This window comes from Vipera ursinii (genome assembly GCF_947247035.1).
Source record: "Vipera ursinii genome assembly, chromosome: Z".
Classification (NCBI taxonomy): Eukaryota; Metazoa; Chordata; class Lepidosauria; order Squamata; family Viperidae; genus Vipera; species Vipera ursinii.
This window is the reverse complement of record NC_139517.1, coordinates 93,116,478-93,138,055: the sequence shown is the minus strand read 5'-3', so window position 1 is coordinate 93,138,055 and position 21,578 is coordinate 93,116,478. Positions and strand designations below refer to the sequence as shown.

At 34.9% G+C, this 21,578-nt stretch overlaps 1 protein-coding gene across 1 annotated transcript in view; it reads left to right on the top strand.

The window, feature by feature from the left end:
- Positions 1 to 21,578, top strand: part of LOC310650412 (histone deacetylase 9-like) — a gene marked incomplete at both ends in the record, with an annotated part of 104,019 nt that overhangs the window by 45,748 nt on the left and 36,693 nt on the right. Inside the window, 4 exon segments of the mRNA XM_083379396.1 lie at positions 14,469 to 14,710; positions 16,004 to 16,151; positions 18,038 to 18,164; positions 19,045 to 19,166. Coding sequence (XP_083235522.1) covers positions 14,469 to 14,710; positions 16,004 to 16,151; positions 18,038 to 18,164; positions 19,045 to 19,166 — 639 coding nt within the window.

Here is a 21,578-nt window from a genome sequence, read left to right as displayed (position 1 = left end):
AGTGATGTGTAATTGTATGACAATTTGCCACTATCTACAGAAATTGGGGGTGCTTTAAGACATGCTCATTGAGACGTTGTTTTATCTCTTGTAGTATATTGCATAGACATATCATTCTTTAATTTCTTTGTAGTCCACTCTACAAGGCATGTCTGAGAAGGTCGCGTAAGGATTTCTAAGTACCTTAGCTTTACAAAACATCACATTTATTATTGTTTAATATTATTTTAGTTTGGCCCTTGACAATTGTCAAGGCTATTATAGTCTGATGTTAGGAGGGAGAGGTGTTATGTACTGGTCTTTTGGAATATCACCATGTGCTTTGCTGGACAACTAACGGTTCTCCAGCAACTCAGATAGGACGTCTCCAGTCCTGCTATTGGTCAACTTTGGATGGCAAGTATAGCTTCAATCTGATTGGTTAATACCATAGGGCCTGGCTATATATTGAGGCAGGGTGACTTCAATCTCCAGTATCTGCTTAAATAAAGTATGTGTTTGTCTGTACTCCTCTGCGTGTTCTCGTTCCTGCTCATCAGAGCCCACAACATAATAATAACACTGCTGTCAAATATTATAGAATAATCAAAATTATGTTAGAGGCTGTGATACAATGAAATATCAGTAATATATTCAATTTCTTTATTTCACAAACTAGCCAAGTAATTCTATTTATGCCATAGTTGTTTTATCTAATATCTTAAGGTTTCTTTTCTTAGAAGTGTCTCTTTTGTTTAAAGAATGACTGGCAAGGACTTTCTTCTTTTGGCAAATTTCCCAGGACTTAAGGGAGCTTAGGCATGAAAACTATCTCTCTTTCCCTCTCTATGACACATATCAATATTTAATGTTTATTACATTTTGAATGAGCCATCCAGATTTTGCCACCAAGTTATAATTTTCTTTTTCTGCAGTCAGTTTACTTACTTACTTTAGCATTATGATTGACATTAGCCTAGATTTTCCTACTCTTCTTTTCTCTGACATTTTTTTTGTTTTCTTTGACATTTTTCTATATAATAGTAAAAACATACATTATAATGGATTTTTACTGCCCAGGTTCAGGTATTCTTATTCATTTAGAGAATATTGTTTTTACATATCAAGTATTTTATCTATTTAATGTAAATATTTGAATATGAACATGTGAAAACTGAATACAGGATTATATGAGTTGGATCCATTTTTTTAGTGAGGGGGTTAGAATTGAAGCAAAGGGATTGCCCCAACACTACAAGTCCATACAATAGTCATAACAAGATGAAATGATATTTATTTTACCTGAATCATTTAACCACTAATATGTCAATTAAGATAGGTATAAATTATATAGTGAGAGGTCCTGCAAGTCTCATTTTCCAAGACTGGCTTCAGTCTCTTTCTTTTGTGGTGTTTGGGAAAGAAGCAGTATTGCACATAAATGAATTAATAACTTCATATGGAGAAAAGGTTTGGGTTTGGAATGTGCAAGGAAAAGTACAAATGAGTAGATATAGTGCCTAAAAGACACTGCATGATGTTAGAAGTTTAGAGATTTCTTTTATCAGACTCTTTGGAAAGAGGGTTTCCAATGACCAGTTTTGGGGTGGTAAGAAAGGATAAAGCATTGTAAATTGTGAAGGATCCTCTAATTAAATACTGTAGAAAAGATATTAAAGATTGCAGCTTAAACATTTTCAAAAGTTGAAAAAGAGTTGAAGGATTTGATTGTATTGTTGTGATGATGCATGAGGAGAAAAGTTTCATAAATATATAATAATTTCCATTATACCTTTTTGGACTGAGTAAACAATTTAGCAGAAGCTTGTACTGATATAAAAGTAACTATAAGCCCAGAAATCCTAATTCTGGCAATATTCTTGCGTCAGAATTTTTTATCACATAATTTAGCAATGTGGTATTGGAACGTCTACATACCTAATATACAGAAACCAAATTGACTTCAGTATTTGGGTCACCTTTTCCTTTCATTATTTTTATTTTGATATTTTTCTGAAGCATTTATAGACATTTCCATTTTTCTTTTAGATATGGTCATCCCATGAGAAAAAATTGTTACCTAAAATATTTTACTTTGTTTAATTAATATTATAAAATAGTAAATACTATGATGTGCAAAGAAGGTGTACTGTATCTTTGCACAACATATTTATTTTTATTAGCTTATAGTGTAAAATATAAAAGCAAGTAGTAGGGAACCAAGGTAAGGGGAAGGGAAAAAGAGAAGCATGGAAGAGGAGGGAAAAAGAGAAAAAAGGCGTTGACTTCCAACTCCTCTATTGCAGTAAAATATGGCATTAGCATAGAACCGTTTTATCTTTATATTCATTTTAATAATTTTCTCTATTAGAATATGAATACTACTCCAATATGTCTATGCTTTATCACATGTCCACCATAAGTGATAAAAAGTCCCTTCTTTACATTTACATTTCCAACTTTCATTTGAGATACCTTTATACATTCTAGGTAACTTATCTGGTGTTAAATACAATGATACATCATATTATAAACATTTTCTTTTAAATTATAATTTAGTGTGAATTTTAAGCCTCTTGTCTACATATTCTCCCATTGTTCAAGCATCACCTTATACCCAAAGTTCTTTGCCCACTGAATCATACAATGTTTTACATGTTCACTTTCCAAATTCAATTTCAATAACATTTTGTAAACCTTAGCAATAATCTGTTCATCACTACCACATAGTAAAGTTTCCAATTCATTTTTAACCCATAACTCTTTTTATCTAGTTTGAATCTTTCTTCAATGTAAGTATGTAAACCAATGGCAGACATGAACCTCTGATTTTAACTCTTCCTTAGACTTGGGGGGTCACTGAAATTATTATTTTACCATGTCCACCAGTCCAGTGTACTGTATCTGTATATGAATTATAGTATAATACTTTATATACTAATAAATAATATGAAACATTACTACCTGTGGGTAAAACAAAGTTGATGGATATCATAATGTTATATAATATATGTATGTGATTTTATAATGAAATTTTATTTTTACTTATTTTCTTTAATCAGCACTATTTGTTGACATAGCTTCCACAATTCTTACTACAGTACTCTAAATCTGTAAATCTGATATTCCATGAAAATTTATATTCCATGAAACTTGATGTCAGAAATACTATCATAAATGACTATATGAGTAGCTTCTACTGTACCAGTGAGATGCATATCCATCCAGCAGAGGAGCAGGATCCATGCATGCGCTCAAGGCTTGCAGCTAATCATTTGTGCACAATGTTTTCTTTTCGTTTTGTATCCATAATTCACATGCAGTGTAAGTAGATCAGCGATTGATTGATTATGTGCCAGCAAGTTGGTGTCAACTCTTATCTACTGTATAGATAGAATTTCTACAGGAGTGATAACTAAATGCTAAAAGGTATCTTTGGTCCAAAGATAAGGATAAGGTACTCTTGCAAGGCATTTTGAAAAGATTACTTTGTAGTTCATTGTAAGAATTTTTGAACTATTTTTTTCCAAACATTAATGAAATCTATCATAGGCAAGTACATTTCATAAAGATTTGTAAAGGATGTTAAAACATGCTTTATTTCAAAGTTATTGCTATTTCCCACCCCTTAAAAAATGAACGATGGTACATGTTCCTTAAAAGAATTCTTTGGTATTCTGTAATTTTGAGATTAGTTTAGTTTAGTTTAGTTTTATTTGATTTCTATACCGCCCTTCTCCCTAGGGACTCAGGGCGGTTCACAGGGCATATATAAATAACAATACAAAAGTTAAAAGGAAATTAAACCAGTGCCCAGTTAAAACAACAATAATAAATACTAAAAATCAATTTAAAAACCCATATTCCCCCATCAGGCCAGACCAGCTAATTCAAATAAGTGGGTCTTCAACCCGCGACGGAAGGATCGGAGGTCAGATGCCATCCGGAGCTCAACCGGCAGTTGGTTCCATAATGCCGGAGCGCCCACAGAGAAGGCCCTCCCCCTGGGGGCCACCAGTTGACATTCCCTGACCGGAGGCACTCTGAGGAGGCCCTCTCTGTGGGCACGTACTGGGCGGAGGGAAGTTGACGCCTGCAGCAGGTGGTCCCCGAGGTAACCCGGACCCATGCCATGTAAGGACTTAAAGATCATAACCAGGACCTTGAACCTCACCCGGAAGACAACTGATAGCCAATGCAGCTCGCGGAGCAAAGGTGTAACATGGGAGTACCGGGAAACTCCCAGGACAACTCTCGCGGCCGCATTCTGTACCAGTTGGAGCCTCCGAGTGGTCTTCAAGGGAAGCCCCATGTAGAGAGCATTACAGTAGTCAAGGCGAGAGGTCACGAGCGCATGAGTGACCGTACACAGAGCATCCCGATCCAGATAGGGCCGCAACTGGTGCACCAGGCAAACCTGGGAGAAAGCCCCCCTAGTCACGGCCACTATATGATCTTCCAGAGTAAGCCGTGAATCTAGGAGGACTCCCAAGTTGCGAGCCCTATCCATGTTTAAGAAACATTAAACAAGACACCTAGCAAATAGCAGATGGCAGGTACAACATCCAAGTGGTCTTTCTCACACTGTTTTTTGTACCATACAATCTTTTCTCTAGTGCTAAGAGTTTGACTCATGAACCCATTAAAGTTGCTTTGCTCTGAGGTTATGAACTCATCCTTTTGTAACACACCAAGAATTTTGGCATGAATATGGTAAGATTTGATAACTTCTGGATAGCTACATCTATTCTGGGTCTAGTGGTGTTATGACTATATAAGCAACTAATTTTTTTTAGTATATTGCATTATTATAGTATACTCCAGGAATATATAGTGGAGTATCTATGCATATTGCAGAAAAATAACTGGCAATGTTATATTTTATGTAAAAAGATAACTTATAAAACTGAATCAATACTGAATGGACATATCTGTAGCTCGGAATAAACTGTTATAGCTATAGCCAGGTCCTAAAATAATCTGAACAAATTATAGCTCTGATTACATAGAAAGTAAATATTTTAGAGCACTTTCCTAATAAAAGTACAAAAATATACAACGCTTAGCTGTTTACAATATTTTTGTAACCGGCATTTCAGGGCAGAAATTCCAGGGCAGTAACATTATGTGAAGACCCTGCCTGAAGGAGAGCCTTAACTTTTATACTCAATTTCAGTTAAATCTAGAGCAAATAACACAAATGCAAGACATTTGCTTTTGTTATTTAAATCTATATTCTAATTATAATTACAACTCTAAACTGTTCAACATTTTTTAGTTTTTTTTAAATGTGAATTTTTGTAGTTTTCATTTTATGCTTGGCTATGTGATCAAATAATAAAATAAAATGAGAGCCAATTTGGTGTAGTAATTAAGGCAGCAGGCTACAAACGAAGAGACTGAGTTCTAATTATGCCTGAGACACAAAGCTAGCTTGCTGATAGCTTGGGCCTGTCACATTCTCTTACCCCCAAGACACAGGCAATGGCAAATTACTTGTGAAAACCTTGCCAAGTAAATCACAGGGTTTGTCTAAACAGTATGCCTGTGTACACACACGTACACACACACTCACACACATTCACATACACACAAACAAATATAATTTTATGATAGATGGCTGCCTTCACTAAATTTGTTCTTTATATTCCAAAATAGTAGGTATTATACATTAATGATGGAGTCTTAAGCCTGCTTTACTCAAAAAGAAATGTGATTCTACCATAATGGAATTCATTATTTCTTTTGCAGACATATACTGTATAGGAAATTAGTAATTGTAAGAATTACTGCACCATACTGAATACATTCAAAAAGTTAACAGAGAATGAATTTCCTATTAATTTTTAGGAAGGAAAAAAGTAATTGATTTGGCAGATCATATTTGCCTACGATATGGAGGCATCTGATTTAGAATGTATTTTGGAAAGTTCCACAAGTTCAGTCATATATAAATGTGGCTCAAATAAGGTATTTATATTTTTTTATATTTGAATGGCTTAAGACTTTTTTTAGCAACCAGTTTTTTCTTTCCTCAGATTTACATAGGTTACAGGTAGTCTTGTTTTTGACCACAATTGAGACTGGCAAATTGGTCATTAAGCAAAGTAGTCATTACCATGCTTGTAATCTTCAGCTTTTCTGTGCTTTATAGATCTATAAAGATTTAAACATGAGGATTGGTTGCAAAGTGATCTTTTCATCATTGTCATTGTTATATTTTCGGTTCTCCAAGTGTTGAAACAGCAAACAAGTTTATTAACTCAGAAGAGAAGCAGCCCTAATGGCTGCTGCGCAGCTATTTATATAGTTAGCCTCTAGGTGGCGACCAATAGGTTTAAAGTAACAGTTTCCCACCCCAAATCTAATTATCAGACCGAAGACAGCAAGTCTGGCTTCAGTAACAGCAACCGTTACATAACAGAGAAATCTAGGTCAGACATTAAGCAAGTGATCAGACATTAAGCAAGTGATTTAAAACAATTATGGCCAATACATTACAGTCATAACTGAGAACAGTCGCTAAATGAGGACTACCTATATACCAATTGTATGTACTAAGCCTTGGTTAGATGCTACAGTAACAAACTGAAGTCCCAAAATATATTTTAGATGAAATCTAAAGTACAATGAAATCATATAATATTTATTCAGAGCTAATTATTTTAATAAAGGGACGCGGTGGCTCAGTGGGTTAGGACACTGAGCTTGTCGATCGGAAGGTCGGCAGTTTGGCGGGTCAAGGTAGTCCTTGACTTATGACTATTCATTTAACAAATATTCGAAAATGACAATGCTGAAAAAGTGACTTAGCACCAATCCTCACACTTACAACTCTGCATCCCAGCAGTCACCTGATTATCATTTGTGACCTTCTCAGATGAACTCCGACATGCAAGATCAATGGGGGAAACTGGTTTCCTTAATTACCCTGGTGATTCCCTAAACAATCACAGCAAAAACATTGTAAAATCATACGTAACTCGCTTGATGACTGCCTGCCTTGCTTAGTGATGGATGTTCTGATCTCAGTTCTGGTCCTATGCTGAAGTCGACTTATACCTTTCTCTTGAGATGTACCCAGAATCCTAATGTGTTTTTGTTTTAGACCTTATGGAATAATATATTAATATTCTAAGACTATAGGCTATTTTCAGAGCTCTTGCAGCATTTTAGCTTGAAATTGAAAAACCTATGGCTCTGTCTTTTTAGGAAAGTTAAATATACATTGGTATCGTATCATTGGTATGATACATTGGTATCGTATCATGTACATTGCAACTAAAAGTAACACTAAAATCAGTAAATGCCTTTACTATACGAATTGTTTGAATGAATAATGCAAAAGAAATATTTAATATATTTAGGAAAAATATACAGTACAGGTATATTAATTAATATAAAACCTTATATAAAGCTTTTTACTTAATTAAAGATATCCAGGAAGGGTTATTTTTATTAGTACTATATTTATATTCCATTATTTTACTTCTCCTCCTCCCTCTTTTATCACTCTAGGTTTTGAAAGACATACAAAGTTCTGGTTCTTGCACTTCTTGTTGCCTCAAGCATTGTTATTTGATGCTTTTGTAGTGTATGTATTTTTGATGTTGTTTCTCTATCTTCTTCTGAGTCTGCCTTTGTTCGTTGACCTTTTCCTCTTTTTGTATATGCCTTACATGGTATGGAATCCCAAGACATCCTCTCCAGATGAGAAAACCATTTAACTTAGTGTCTTTTTAAGATTGGTTCTATTCCATTTCTTTCTCTTATGATCCATTTTTTATTTTATCACTTCTGGTCCATCCAGCAACTTTCCTTAAATATCTCATTTCTGTGGTAACTAACTTTCACTTATGCTTTATTGCAAGTCCATGTTTGACATTGGCAATATAATGTGGGGATGAATATGCTTTGTATGAGATATTTTTTGTGCTGATTGGTACTGCTGTGTTCTAGGAGTGGGACTAGCTGTCCTAATACTTGATTAGCCTTACTATATTGTATGATAATCTCCTAGTCCATTTTTCCATCTTCAGTGAGTGTCTTTCCTAGATATTTGAGCTCTGATACTTGTTTTATGCTTGTCCCCTTTATTATTATGTTTAGGATGTGCTTTTTTCTAATGATTGCCATTATTTCTGTTTTCTCTTTGTTGATACTCATATTATTTATCTTGTATTATTAGTTCATGGACAGAAGATGTTGTTGCTGTACAAGCTATCAGTGCTTGACCATCTACAAATTTTACTTTACCCCATTAATTAGTAACATCAGCATTTCTAGACATTCTATGACTTCTCACTGGTCTTTCCATTTCATCTTATGTATTTATATGCTAGTACAACTATTTGAAGGGACGCGGTGGCTCAGTGGGTTAGGATGCTGAACTTGTCGATCGGAAGGTCGTCAGTTTGGCGGGTCGAATCCCGAGTGCCGCGTAGCAGAGTGAGCGCCTGTTACTCGTCCCAGCTTCTGCCCACCTAGCAGTTCGAAAGCACGTAAAAATGCAAGTAGAAAAATAGGGACCACTACGGTGGGAAGGTAACAGTGTTCCGTGCGCCTTTGGCATCTAGTCATGCCGGCCACATGACCACGGAGACGTCCTCGGACAAGCGCTGGCTCTTCGGCTATGAAACAAAGATGAGCACCTAGAGTCGGAAACGACTAGCACGCATGTGCGGGGGAACCTTTACCTTTGCCTTTACAACTATTTAAAAATTGGATGAATATATATCACAAAGAAGTACTTTCTCATATATATCAATATATATTTCATAATAAATAATAAGAATGTTGAATTTGTTTGGCAAAAATTTGATGAGTAATGTATAACTTCTTCACTTATGCATAAAAATATAAGAAGTGCCCGGATGAACCCTTAGCCCCTCTATTCCAGTAGTTCTCATGTTGCCCTACAAAAACACTCCCACTGCTATCAAGGCTAATAGCCGTTGGTTCCCAGTATAGACTTAAGTAAGATTGCCTCAAAATCTTTAATTTATGGATCACTGATTTAAGGTTCAAAATGAACTTTTGCATATACTATAATCATCACCATAACTTTTCTTTTGCCTTTATTCAATATTTTTGAGTAACAAAACCACCCAGGAACTTGTATGAAAGTCTTGCATGATTTCCAGTGGCACTTTTCAAAGCAGGTTCTGATTATACAATTTGAGGTGCAAAGTTTGGCTATATTATTATTGTGCATTTAAATATATAGATTTATCACAAAATAAAGACTATTGCTGTAAGCCACCTTGAATAGCACATAAAATAGATAAAACTATAAAACAGATGATTTTAAAATATCACTTTCTTCAGGGTTAAAAATAGTGAAAAGTAATATGAATGTTATAATGTTATAATACTTTATAACATAAATTTATTATTAAATGTTATAGGGTTATTATTAAAGATTATAACATAACATGATAAAGTTATAACCTTATTAAAAGCAAACCCTTTGGGACTATATTTGATATTTCAATATGATTCAAAACCACGTATCAATTATTCTATTTTCTTTAAAGCTGCTTCTCTCAGCTGGCACCCTTCAAATTACATTGTGTGAATAACAGAATAAAAGATTTGGAAGGGACCTTGAAAGTCTTCTAGTCCAACCAGTGGTGGCAAATCTTTTAGAGACCGAGTGCCCAAACTGCAACCCAAAACCTACTTATGTATTGTTGGGTGCTGGGTGAGCGTGACCTGCTGGGTGGGCGTGGCCCCACTGTGTGGGAGTGGCTATGCTGGTCATGGCAGAGTGGGTGGGCATGGCCAGAGTGGGCATGGCTAGCTCGATGTTGGGGAGGGATGCCTATGGAGTTGGGGGAGATCCAGGGGGTCTCTGGTAGGTGGAGCAGTAGGCAGGAAAGCATTTTGCTCAGCTGATGGCTTGGGGGGAAGAGGGCAGCTACAACCCCTCCCAAACGCTACCATCTCATGAAAGCAGGATGAAAACTCCAAAAAATGACAAGGAAAAAAAGTTAAAACAGAAGAGAGCCTTGTGATGGTTTTCTTCCCTGGGGGAGATGGGGGGACATGGGTGGAGGCTCCTGAGCCCTGCAGCTCTTCTAGGGGAAAGGAGCTGTGCTGGGATTGGAGCTCCTCGTGCCTTCTGCACTTTTCTGCCACAGATCCCGTGGCTCTGCTTGCCTGGCAGGGGACACATGTGGGGCTGCTGCCTTCCCATGCTGGGTCTAGGCTGGATTGGGCTGGGTACAGAGCCTCCTTGCCGCTTCTTCCCCCATGGACATCGGGAGCACCCACCCTGCCTATCCCTCGTCCTGGGGCAGCTGCCGCTGTTCGGTGTTCTCCAGCCTGTTACTGGCCAACCGGGTGCACCGGGATGCCTCCCTTTGGGCTCCTTTGGCCTTTCCCCCCCTCCCGGCTGGTCAGATTCCACCCATGGGCAGAGCTGCTTCTGTCCCCAGCCAGCCCTCCTCCTCCTGTGGGCAGACCGTGGCTTACCAAGCTGAGCGGCATCTCTCCCTGCACGCATTCTCAGGCAGAGGAACTGGGCAGCCACGGCTCTCACTCCCCTCTGGCTTCCATCTGCCCACAGCCCGAGCTTGGCGTGCCTTGCTGGCTGGCAACAGGCTGGAGACTGTGGGACAGTGGTAGCTGCCCTGGGATGAGGGGTGGGCGCTCCCGATGTACGCAGGGGAAGAAGCAGCACGGAGGCTCCGCGCCCAGTCCAGCCCAGCACCAGCATAGCACAGAAAGCGAGGCAGCAGCCCGACATGCATCGGACCCAACCCTCACAGAGTGCCCTTCTTCTATGGCAACCCATTTGAAGAGTTTTATTGTAAAATTATCTTAATCCCTCCCCAGGAGTTAAATATTTCCAGTTGTTTCAATTTCTGATCATAATACTTAGTTTCTACTTTTATAAGCCTCATGGTCCTGAACTTAGTCCAAGTTGTTTGAAACCTTCTTAACCTGACAGAATCAGATATAATATCTGAATTGAGGTCTGAGCAACACAAAAATAAAGTCATATGATTAACTCCAACAATTTAGAAACTGTGTTTTTTTTGCTTCAGCTCTGAAATGAGAAAGGCAGTTAGTTCCAGAACTGTTTGATAATGGAATCAGTTACCAAGAGATGTGATGGGCTACTTTTACTTACTAGTTGCAGCAAAGTCTGGGCAGGTATTTGTTGTTTTGATTTGGATACAGGCTCAGGGCTTTGAGGCAATATCCTAAATGCTCTCGCCCAACACCATGATGCTGTAACTTCAGTGACAGGTAACCCATACCCATGCAACTTTTCATGGGTATATCAGAATCTTTGACACTGTCCCAATGGATAGGAAAACATTGTCCTGAAAAATCACTCAGTTGGCTGATGGTCAATTTATGAATTGTTACCTAATTATACATTGATGCCAGAAATATTATCGGTATTTCTGTGAAAAATGGAGCATATTTGCATATATGCTTCTCTGTCCTATAGACCTATGTGAGATTTTAAATTAATTTTTAATTTCATGTGGGACTTCAAAATAAAATGGTAGATTAATAATTCAGAAAATACATGTACATGTTTTTATTCATTTCAAAAAATATATTTAGAAGCATTTGCATAGCTTTGTGCAGCATATTTAGTTACATTTGGTTTGTTTGAGATTGGCTTAGCATATGAGTATCTAGAATATCTTAAAGTGTCTTCTTTAAACCATGGTTTTAAATAAAATAGGTCTTAGTATGAGAAAAATAAATTACTGCATCCCAAGAGGGTTGTAAACTAAGCTGGAGAAAAAGGCTTTGATGTGAATATGCTTATATTGCTGCAAAGATTACTACTTATTACTATTAAAAGTGGTACTATCCAATATCTTGCACTGGATGATCACCAAAATAATTAGACAATAATCAAGATATTTGATAGTTTAGCATTTTTTATCTTAGGAGTATGTAGCATGTGGCCACTGAATATGTGTGTGTGGGGGGGGAGTATTTTTGTAGCTGAGTCTTCCTTGTAATATTCTGTGTTGCATGTACTTTCCTTTTTACATATTTACATTGTATTTACTCTCCTAGGGATGTGAATATATTTTTCTGCTTTTTTATATGAGGAACATTTTGCACTCTGCCACTGTAGACAATCTCAAGGGATCACAATTTTGCTCAGTTCTATAAACTCTTATTGTTCCTGGTGAGGTGTATTATGTGGCAGGAAAGACATTAGAAAGTCCATTGCTCTACTATAAACATAACAAGCCTCTGTCACCTACATTGCAATTAATGCTAAAAATAGAAGAGTGTCTATGATAAGGCTGTGACTTAAAGGGAATAAACTATTGTCCAAAAAATTATCTAGAGAGTTGGCAAAGTCTTCTTTCACTGAGCTGTCATTTTGCTGATTGCTGTTTCTGTGTGACTTGGATGAAATATTCATGTCTTTTGCTCTCTTCACTCCAAGCACTATTGATTTCTTGTATAAATGCTGCTATATTTAGGCAGGAGAAATAAAATGTAGCTTGCTGCAGTAGAAATTGAATAGCAGAACTGGAATTATGCTACCTGCTTTTTTTTTTAAATTGGAACAATTATTTATAACTGAGGGTAATTTTTGTAACTTAAGGATTTGCAATTCTGTGATAAATTGTAGAACAAAAGCCAAAGATTATATATTATGATTGAAGTAAATATGGTTACATTTGCACTTTCAGAAAAGAAATAATACTAATTGTAATACAAGCCACCATATTTTATATCTATTGCTAGGAAGTAGTGAGATGTTTACCATCTTCCATGATTCATATCTATCTATAATGCAAATATATCATCCATTAATATATAATGCATTAAAGAACAGATAATAAGCTCACATTGTTGCTGCACATATGTTTTTTTAAAAATCAGAAGATATAGCTATGCAATTCCATTTTGTGATTCATTCTTATTTCTTTGAACTAAGGAAGAGCTGAAAAGTGAACAGATACAAGAATGTTGTCTTAAAAAATCCAAACTGCATATTAGTCCAAATACATGTTTTCTGATATACATATCAGGAAGTTCGGAAAATCTGTAGTACATTTTTATTTGATAACCTCATTGATATATTTGTATATAGTGCCCTCTTCTGGATAAAATGTAAACTAAACTGTTTTGCACCATGGGTACTCATCAGGCTGTTCCTCTCCATCCACCATTAAAATCTTTACATAGAACTTTAATTCATATATTTAAATAAAAGTATTATATACAGATATGTACATAGATATCAAACCAATAGCATAAAAAAGCTAGAGGTGTCACTAAAGCTACAATGTAACAATAGCTGCATATTTTATGTGGCATTATTGTTATATTTTGCTATAAAGTGCAGCATAGTAACCAATATATCACTATCCTAAGCAGTAATTGGTAATCCCAAAAGTGTACAATTACAAGAGGATACTACTAATACCTATATCCAGAGATCATGGCCATCTCTAATAAGAAGAACACTTACTTTCCTATGAATGTCATTGGGGATTTGTTGAGCGTGCTTTGTGAATTCTCACAGCTTAAGAGACCTTACAAGCACAGTACTATATTTATAAAGCATGTTTTCTACCATATATAAAATAGCTTGCCTCTTGTAGTTTCATAGTTACCCATAGTATTTAAATAATTAGTACACAAAACAGTACACAAAAACATAAGAATTACTTCCTAAATTGCCCAATACTCTTTTTTCTTATATTTACTATTTAATCAATTATCAATCAATATTTAACTTAATCTTTCATAAAGGATATTGCAAACAAAAAAATATAATGCACAAGCAGAATATCATATAAAATAAATGAAACAACTTCCATGGAGTGAAGGTGGATGCTTTCATATTTAATACTGTATTTTCTTTAACAAGCTACCCTAAATTTAAAAGGAAAACAATCAGAAGATTCAGACTTTAGAACAAAATGTAGCTCATATATAAGCTATTCTCTCCCCTTTAATATATTTGACAGTAAAATCTGGATTGCCTGATATTATGAAAAATATTTAATTTATGATAGCAAGCATCAAATGACATGAGTTATAAGCACCATTTAAAATCAGCAGCAGTTTTTTTTTCTATCCATAGCACATTAATTTTAAACTAGTTTAACAAAAGCAGAAAAGCTTTGGGGTTTTACCAAAATCTGTGATAATGTTAATTAATGTTAATTTTATTTGTATACCGCCCTTCTCCCGAAGGACTCAGGGCGGTGAATAATAATAGTACAGTGGGACAAAAAAGTATTTAGTCAGCCACCAATTGTGCAAGTTCTCCCACTTAAAAAGATGAGAGAGACCTGTAATTTTCATCATACAGTGTCAAAATTTACTTTGGAAAGTTAAAAGGCTCTGTTGATAGTAATCTCCAGTCTTACAGTCTTATCAAAAGGCCAGAGAAAACAACAACTATTTAGTAGAGAGGAAGCAAAATCTTCATTTCATATATGCATAAAATTTAAACCTACTTCCCAACTTTTTTTTTGTATTAGTGGATGTGAAATCAGAAATTCCACTTGGATTAGAACAAGTCAGACCATTAGATTTGCGAACCGATATCAGGATGATGGCACCCATGATGGATCCCTTGATGCAGGAAAAGCAATTACAACAGGAATTAATCCTGATTCAACATCAGCAGCAGATTCAGAAACAGCTTTTGATAGCAGAATTTCAGAAACAGCATGAGAACCTGACACGACAGCACCAAGCACAGATTCAAGAACACATAAAGGTAGCAGATTTTTTTCCCTTCAAAGTGCATCTGGAGGGGGAAGGGTTGGTTACTGTAGAAATTGAATAGCAGTGACTGAGTTATTACTCTTGTATATCAACATGGTACAGTATGTGATGAAAGTTTATATTAGTCCCTCGCTTTGCCATTTCTATCTGACTCTCACTTGATGCAGATATACATGTAAGAGTAGCTATTTGCAATTACAGAGAAACAGGCTATTGGAAGACTAAGTAAAGTCAGCAAATTTGAGAACACATTTGCCTCTCATTAACGTATCAGGATTAAATTTAGATATGAAAAATATCTTTGCTTAGAATGTAATGAACAAATTCAATTGGAAATCTAACAAATGAGGAAAAAAAACAGCAAATGTTAAAGGTCCAGTTGTTTGAAAACTAACCCACTAGGAAAAAACTATCATAGGTATACAATAAATATTTTTAAGACTGATTCAGTTTTTAAGAGATTCAATCAGAAACTGGAAGTACCTTAATAAAAAAAATTGGCTGTCAACTGTCTGAATTTGTTTTTAGTTGATATCCTTTATATAAAAATAGCATTCTAAAATTTGTTAAACAATTGAGCATAAACAAGAATATCTACACATATTTTTTCTTGAAATAAATGGAACGAATTAGCTATCATTAGGAAATTATAATTTCTAGATGACCACTAGATGGTACCAAACAAATTCAAGAACAGAGTAATTCTTTGCAGCCATCTATTAGTAATCCATATTGTTTTAGTTCAGATCGAGTAAACTTAATTATTGATAACTTATTTTTATCTGGAACAGAACATTTATTTAATTTATTATAAATAGTTTCATTCATGTTTGTAAAGTTCACGCTTTCCAATTAATTAAAACATGATAACTATTTGGTTTTTTTCATTTCATGACCTTTGTAATTCAGTTTTTCAATCCAAATACAAACACATAGAAATACATTTCATATAGAAATAGATTAGATACATTTATTGCAAAAAGAAAGCAGAAATTAGAATAGTGTGCTCAAAAACCTTGCACTTATTTCATGTGATCTTTTGATGAAATATTTTCAAATCAATGTCAAAATGGAATAGAATAGAATTGTATTTTCTAACATTTTAAATATTATAGCACAGATTTCTCCTAACGTATGGATCAGCTTCCAGAATTGTAGCTGCAGCTATTCTAGCTTGCGAATTCTAAGAGCTACTTTTTTATATTCACACAATTTGTGAAGTCCTTATTATGACCAATGCTACCATAAAAATTGCACTTTCTCATGACTTTGTCTTTTTTACAAGTTACAAAAGGAACTCTTAGCCATTAAGCATCAACAGGAACTTCTTGAAAAAGAACAAAAACTTGAACAACAGAGGCAAGAACAGGAATTAGAGAGACATCGCAGGGAGCAACGTCCACCAATCAAAAGCAGAGAAAGAAGCCGAGAAAGTAAGATCTCTTCAATCAGGCTAGAAGAGGACATTTAAGTTTTGTACACCTCTCCCACCAATCTACATTATCCCTCTTTATAAAAATATAATAAAGTAAAATTCTATACAGATTGAGTATATAATTCTCTAAAAAATATACAATAATCCTTTTAAAGTTGTATTTTATTGTATTTCCATTATAATGTGCACATAAATACGGAAGTATACTCTGCACAGATTAGAGAGGACATGAAATATTTCTTCTGTTTTTTCAGTTCCATAATTTGGATCTTTTGGCTTTTAATGTTTTTTTTTAATAATATTTCTGTGGCTTTAAGGCAAATAAAGTCTAAAAGAAAGACATTATTGGAATACGATACTCACTAGGGGGAGATAGATGCATATAAGTCTGCTCACAAAAGGAATGGAAGTAAAGGCCAAATATTTCAGAATTTCACAATGCTACTTATAGAAGGAAACAAATTATAACATCAAATGCCTTCAGTTTCCCTCTGGAATTTCTCCTTGATAGTGTATTGTGTGCCAATATTGAGAAAATTAATAATTTTATTGCATTCTTTCTATATGCTTTCCTTTTAGAAGGCAATTCTATAAATTTAGCAGTAGCATAATATTGTGTTGGATTTTGAAAGAAGATTCTTCTGTGCTACTTCACTTACAATAATAAAACACATCTTACAGAATATGCCCTTTTTGTTTATACTAAGCTTATAATAGCATATACTTCATACTTTCATTTGTTGTGACTGTAGCAGTATTAATCAGCTTAATGCATGCTTATTGCTCTTTAATATAAAGAATTAGACTTTGAAAGTAATGATACATGAAACCATTCTTTGGCCTCTATTAGGAATTTGGTCCATAATCAGTACATTATATATAGCATTTCCACAAAAATATTAATGAACATTGCACAGTTCATCAGTTGCAAACTAAAATTGTTTAAAATCATACCTCTATAGGCATTACAGGAAAACTGTATAAGAAAATAGTCTGGAGTTTCATTCTAGAGTAGTCAATCATCTTGCTCTAGAGTTTAAAGCAAGGGTGGGAAATTTTTATGGTGGAAATATCATGTTTTTAAAAATATTTTTAGCATCTCAGGGTGCTTCCAGTGATGCCATTTAGGGGAGGATACTAAAATTTTGCATATATTTTACATGGTAGGAATTGAGTGTGGAAATAGCTGCAGTTTGCCTCACAGATGGAAATAGGTTGTGATGAAGCCAAATATTATCATCTGGCAGTAGGTTGCCTCCTCTGATTTAAATAATCAAGAGATCATTTACGGTTAGAAAGAAAAAGGCAATAGCTGCATAAAATAATTCCAGTTGGGAATGCTTCCTTTAATGCTAGAAAACATCTGCATTTATCACTGTTCAGATCACAAAACCAAGAGTGAACCCATATCTGATGTAGCTTATTTGTTAGATTTATATAATGTCTTCTTCAGGGGGGTTCAGGATGGAATACACAGTTCTTTTCCCTCAGTTTTTCCCTCAACAACAGCTGTGTAAGTGATGACTAAGACTGTCTGATCTAAAATCAGCCCTTAAGGTACCATGGTTGAAACCAGATTTAAATTTGGGATTCCTTAGTCTTAGTCCATTTCCATTAAGTATTACATCACACTAGTTTTATTTTCCTTTATTGTATTACTTGGTTTCAATGAAGCTAAAAGATACACTATACAATTTTAATCTACTTTGTTCCTCTTGCCATCATTTTATTCCTTTTGTTCTGCCATAGTAATTGCTCATATTAATTGCTCATAATTAGGTTTTTTTTGAGATACTTATTTGGATCACAATCAAAACTAGAAAGCTGCAATGGAATGCTTGAGCATATATGAATGGAATTACAAAAAAATGCTATATGTTTTAGGAGCAGTGGCCAGTCCTGAAGTGAAGCAGAAACTTCAAGAGTTCCTGCTGAGTAAATCAGTAGCAAAAGACTCGCTCTCTAATGGAAAGAATCATTCCACTAGCCGGCGCCCCAAGCTCTGGCACATGTATGTTTATCCTTTTGCATCTTGTTGTTGTTGTTAGTTGCGAGGTTGTGTCCGGCCCATCACGACCCCATGGACAATGTTCCTTCAGGCCTTCCTGTTCTGGAGGATCTTATTTATCTTATTGCATCTTATTGGTATCTAATAAAAAGAATATTCTTCATCAGGAATAAAGTGAATTTTACCATTTACTATTCTGTATAGAAGAGGGTGGAGGTACTGCATCTCCCTTACTTTCCCTTTCTATGCCAATTAAACCAGCCTCTCTTTTTTAATTAAGTTTAAATGTATCCTATGAATACAGTACTTTTGATATAAAAGACAACAATCAGTCCCATTAGTTTCCTTTAATTCTTTCAGTTAAGATGGAATAATTATGTCCCATGAATAATTATGTCCCATGAATACAGTGCCGTTTTTTGTCTAAATGAAAATTATTTTGTATGTTTTTAAGGAAAACTTTCATGATGATATAAATGATGATGACGATTGTAGCCAATGTAATAGTTTATCAAGTATTATCATGAATTATCTGTTCACAGAAGGAGTAATGTGTGGGGCAAGGACCAATCTCAAAATACCCCAAAGCAAAAGGCTGCCACTCCCTCTAGAGGGTATTATCGCTGCTGCTAACATTTTAAAAGGTTTTAGATATCTTCCCTTTTCATGCAAGCTTTGATTTTAAAAAGTCAAAACAATAAAATTAAAATCAAGTAGCAGGAACTCCCTTTTTCCAGAGGACATATCTCCAGACTTTTATCTCCTGAATTATTGAAAGATACAAGTGTTATGTCTCTGGACATTTTGAGAATACGATGCAGCAAAATCTAATCTAATTTGTAGATATTAGTAATACTAATCAATAATAACTACTTTTCTATAGGGCTGCCCATCATACCTCATTGGATCAAGCTTCTCCTCCCCTTTGTGGGACATCTCCTTCATATAAATACACATTGCCAGGGGCACAAGATGTCAAAGATGACTTTCCACTCCGCAAAACTGGTGAGCATATTAAAATGATTTTAAATGCCAATTTAACTCTATAACCAAATGAGTTTTCATCTAATCATAATATATTAATATGTAATATTTGATTTGAGTTTAGTTAAAATATAATTATATGTGATAAATGGGAATCTTGTTTTCCATTTTCGTAACAGCTGCTGATTATGATTACATGGGTGGAAGATGTTATGATGATGATGATCAGCAGGAGGAGGATAATGGTGATGGAGGAGGAGGATGGTGATGATATTTTATGCAACTTTTTAAATAGATATTTTAGTTAGGTCAAGGCAACAAAGAAGCCTAATACTGTATCTTCCTCCTATTTTTCCCACAACAATAACCCTGTGAGGTCGGATGGACTGAGAAAGTGTGAATGGCACAAAGTTATCCAATTGGCTTTCATGCCTAAGAGGTCTAGAATTCTTGTCCGTTACTACCTCTCACTCTGCATGATTCTTTTGAAAATACTATAGCCAATGATTGATTGAAAAACGTATTACAGTTGAACCATCTTGGTGTTTAAGACTTTAAAGGGGCTTTGCAACAGAGTAGCTGGATGGGTCTAAATAATTCAATGTGTTATGTTAAAAAAACTAAATTTTAAATTAATAGTTTCAAGCATAAATTGAACCATAGAAAGCATGAGGCCCCTTTTGAACAGCACCTCTCTGCTATTAATTAAAGCAATGTTTCAGCATAAACTTGAAAAAAGTATGTTTTGGTTTTCAGAAGTCAGCTCATTAAAGCAATTCCTAAAGTATGGGGGTCTTTTTTCAAGCTGACGTGTAAGTCTGAAAAAGGAAGTGGCTGCTTTAATGAAAAGCAGAGAAATGCCATTCTTTAATATGTGCATGGTCCAAAGAATTTAAAAATTATTTCTGTTCATGGATATTTCAATTTTCTAAAGAATATTTTTTTCTAGTAGATTTATAAACTGTTCAGTTAATAAGTCTAATGTCCAAATTAAATAGCTGTTTTGAAATTCTGTTTCAAACTCTGTTTTTAACAATACTTTATATATACAAAAATATAAAGAATTAAAAGGATTTCCTAAAAGCTACTTTTTATTATCTTTTCCCTTATTTCAATATAGTGATTCTTTAAAATGTTAGATATGTGTGTATGTCTGTGTGCTTGCGTGTATGTGTGTGTGTGTGTGTGTGTGTAATTTGCTTTCCCATTTTAAAAAGCTCCTTTGAAAGGCATTATCAATATTTAAGAGGTATAACAGTGTTGATTGGTAAAGTTAAACATTTTCAAATATTTCAACAGTATTGTTCTGTATTGCAGCTGTTAATACTCTTACAGCTCCATGGGGGTTTCAAAATATTCTTTAATTCAATTCTCATTGTCTATATATGAGCTACAGCATAATTAAAAACAGATGTTTTCTATACATTATTCCAAATATTTGGGCACACCACACGTTAGCTGCAGAGAGACTACACAACTATAGATTCTTTTTAAAAACCCAGGGGTGAGAGAAAAGAAGAATGAACTCATTTCATTTCTTTTTTAAAAAAATCTGTAATCAATGCAGTTGTGTGCAGAATGTTAGCATAGTAACTACTTTTAAAGAAAATAATGTTTTTCCCATCACAGTTTTATCATTTGGTTGCCATTCTACATAGATTTTGTTTAAATAATATGCACTAATACCTAATTGGAGAGGGACTAATTTCAGCCCTCAGCAACATATTCACATTCAGCTTCTAATAAGTACTTGACAGTTTTAGAGGAAAAACAACCGGAACTGGGATGACACAAGTGAAATGACCCTAAACTGATCAGGGTGGCTACAGGGCATCCCTTAGGCAAAGGGGACATTCTGGAGCCTACTGCATCCTCATGGGACCATTCCTGACAAAGCTGTTCCATGAAACATTCACAGAGTAAGGGGGAAAGAGAGAAGCAGGTTCTTTTTTGGCAAATGTTTGACCTTTGTCACAAGAGTGGAGTTTTTTCCTCTTTATCCTTTTCTTTCAGTTATGAATGGTGAGTGTCACTGATTTCGGATTTAACCAAACGTAGGCTTTTCATCTAATTTTCGAGAAGTTGCTTCATCAGCATTGGGCTTTGTTTTGTCTGAGAAAAAAAGGAATCTCTGTTCTTACCTCTAACTATGTGTCTCAAATTACATGTTTACGAATTCAAAACAGAATATATGAGTTGAAATGTCTATTATTTAAAAAGTTTGGTTATTGATTCTCTTCTTTGTTTTGTACAATTGCCAATTGTAACCAAGAAGGCAGAATTCATGGTTTGCAAATGTTGCCTGCATTTGAAGTGTTTGTACAGATAGAAAAAAAAGTTATATAACTGAACTGAAAGAAAAAGAATCAGCTTGAGGAAATAAGTAATCTTCAGACTCTTTCTAAATAAACTGAAGCTTAGTTGTAACAAATA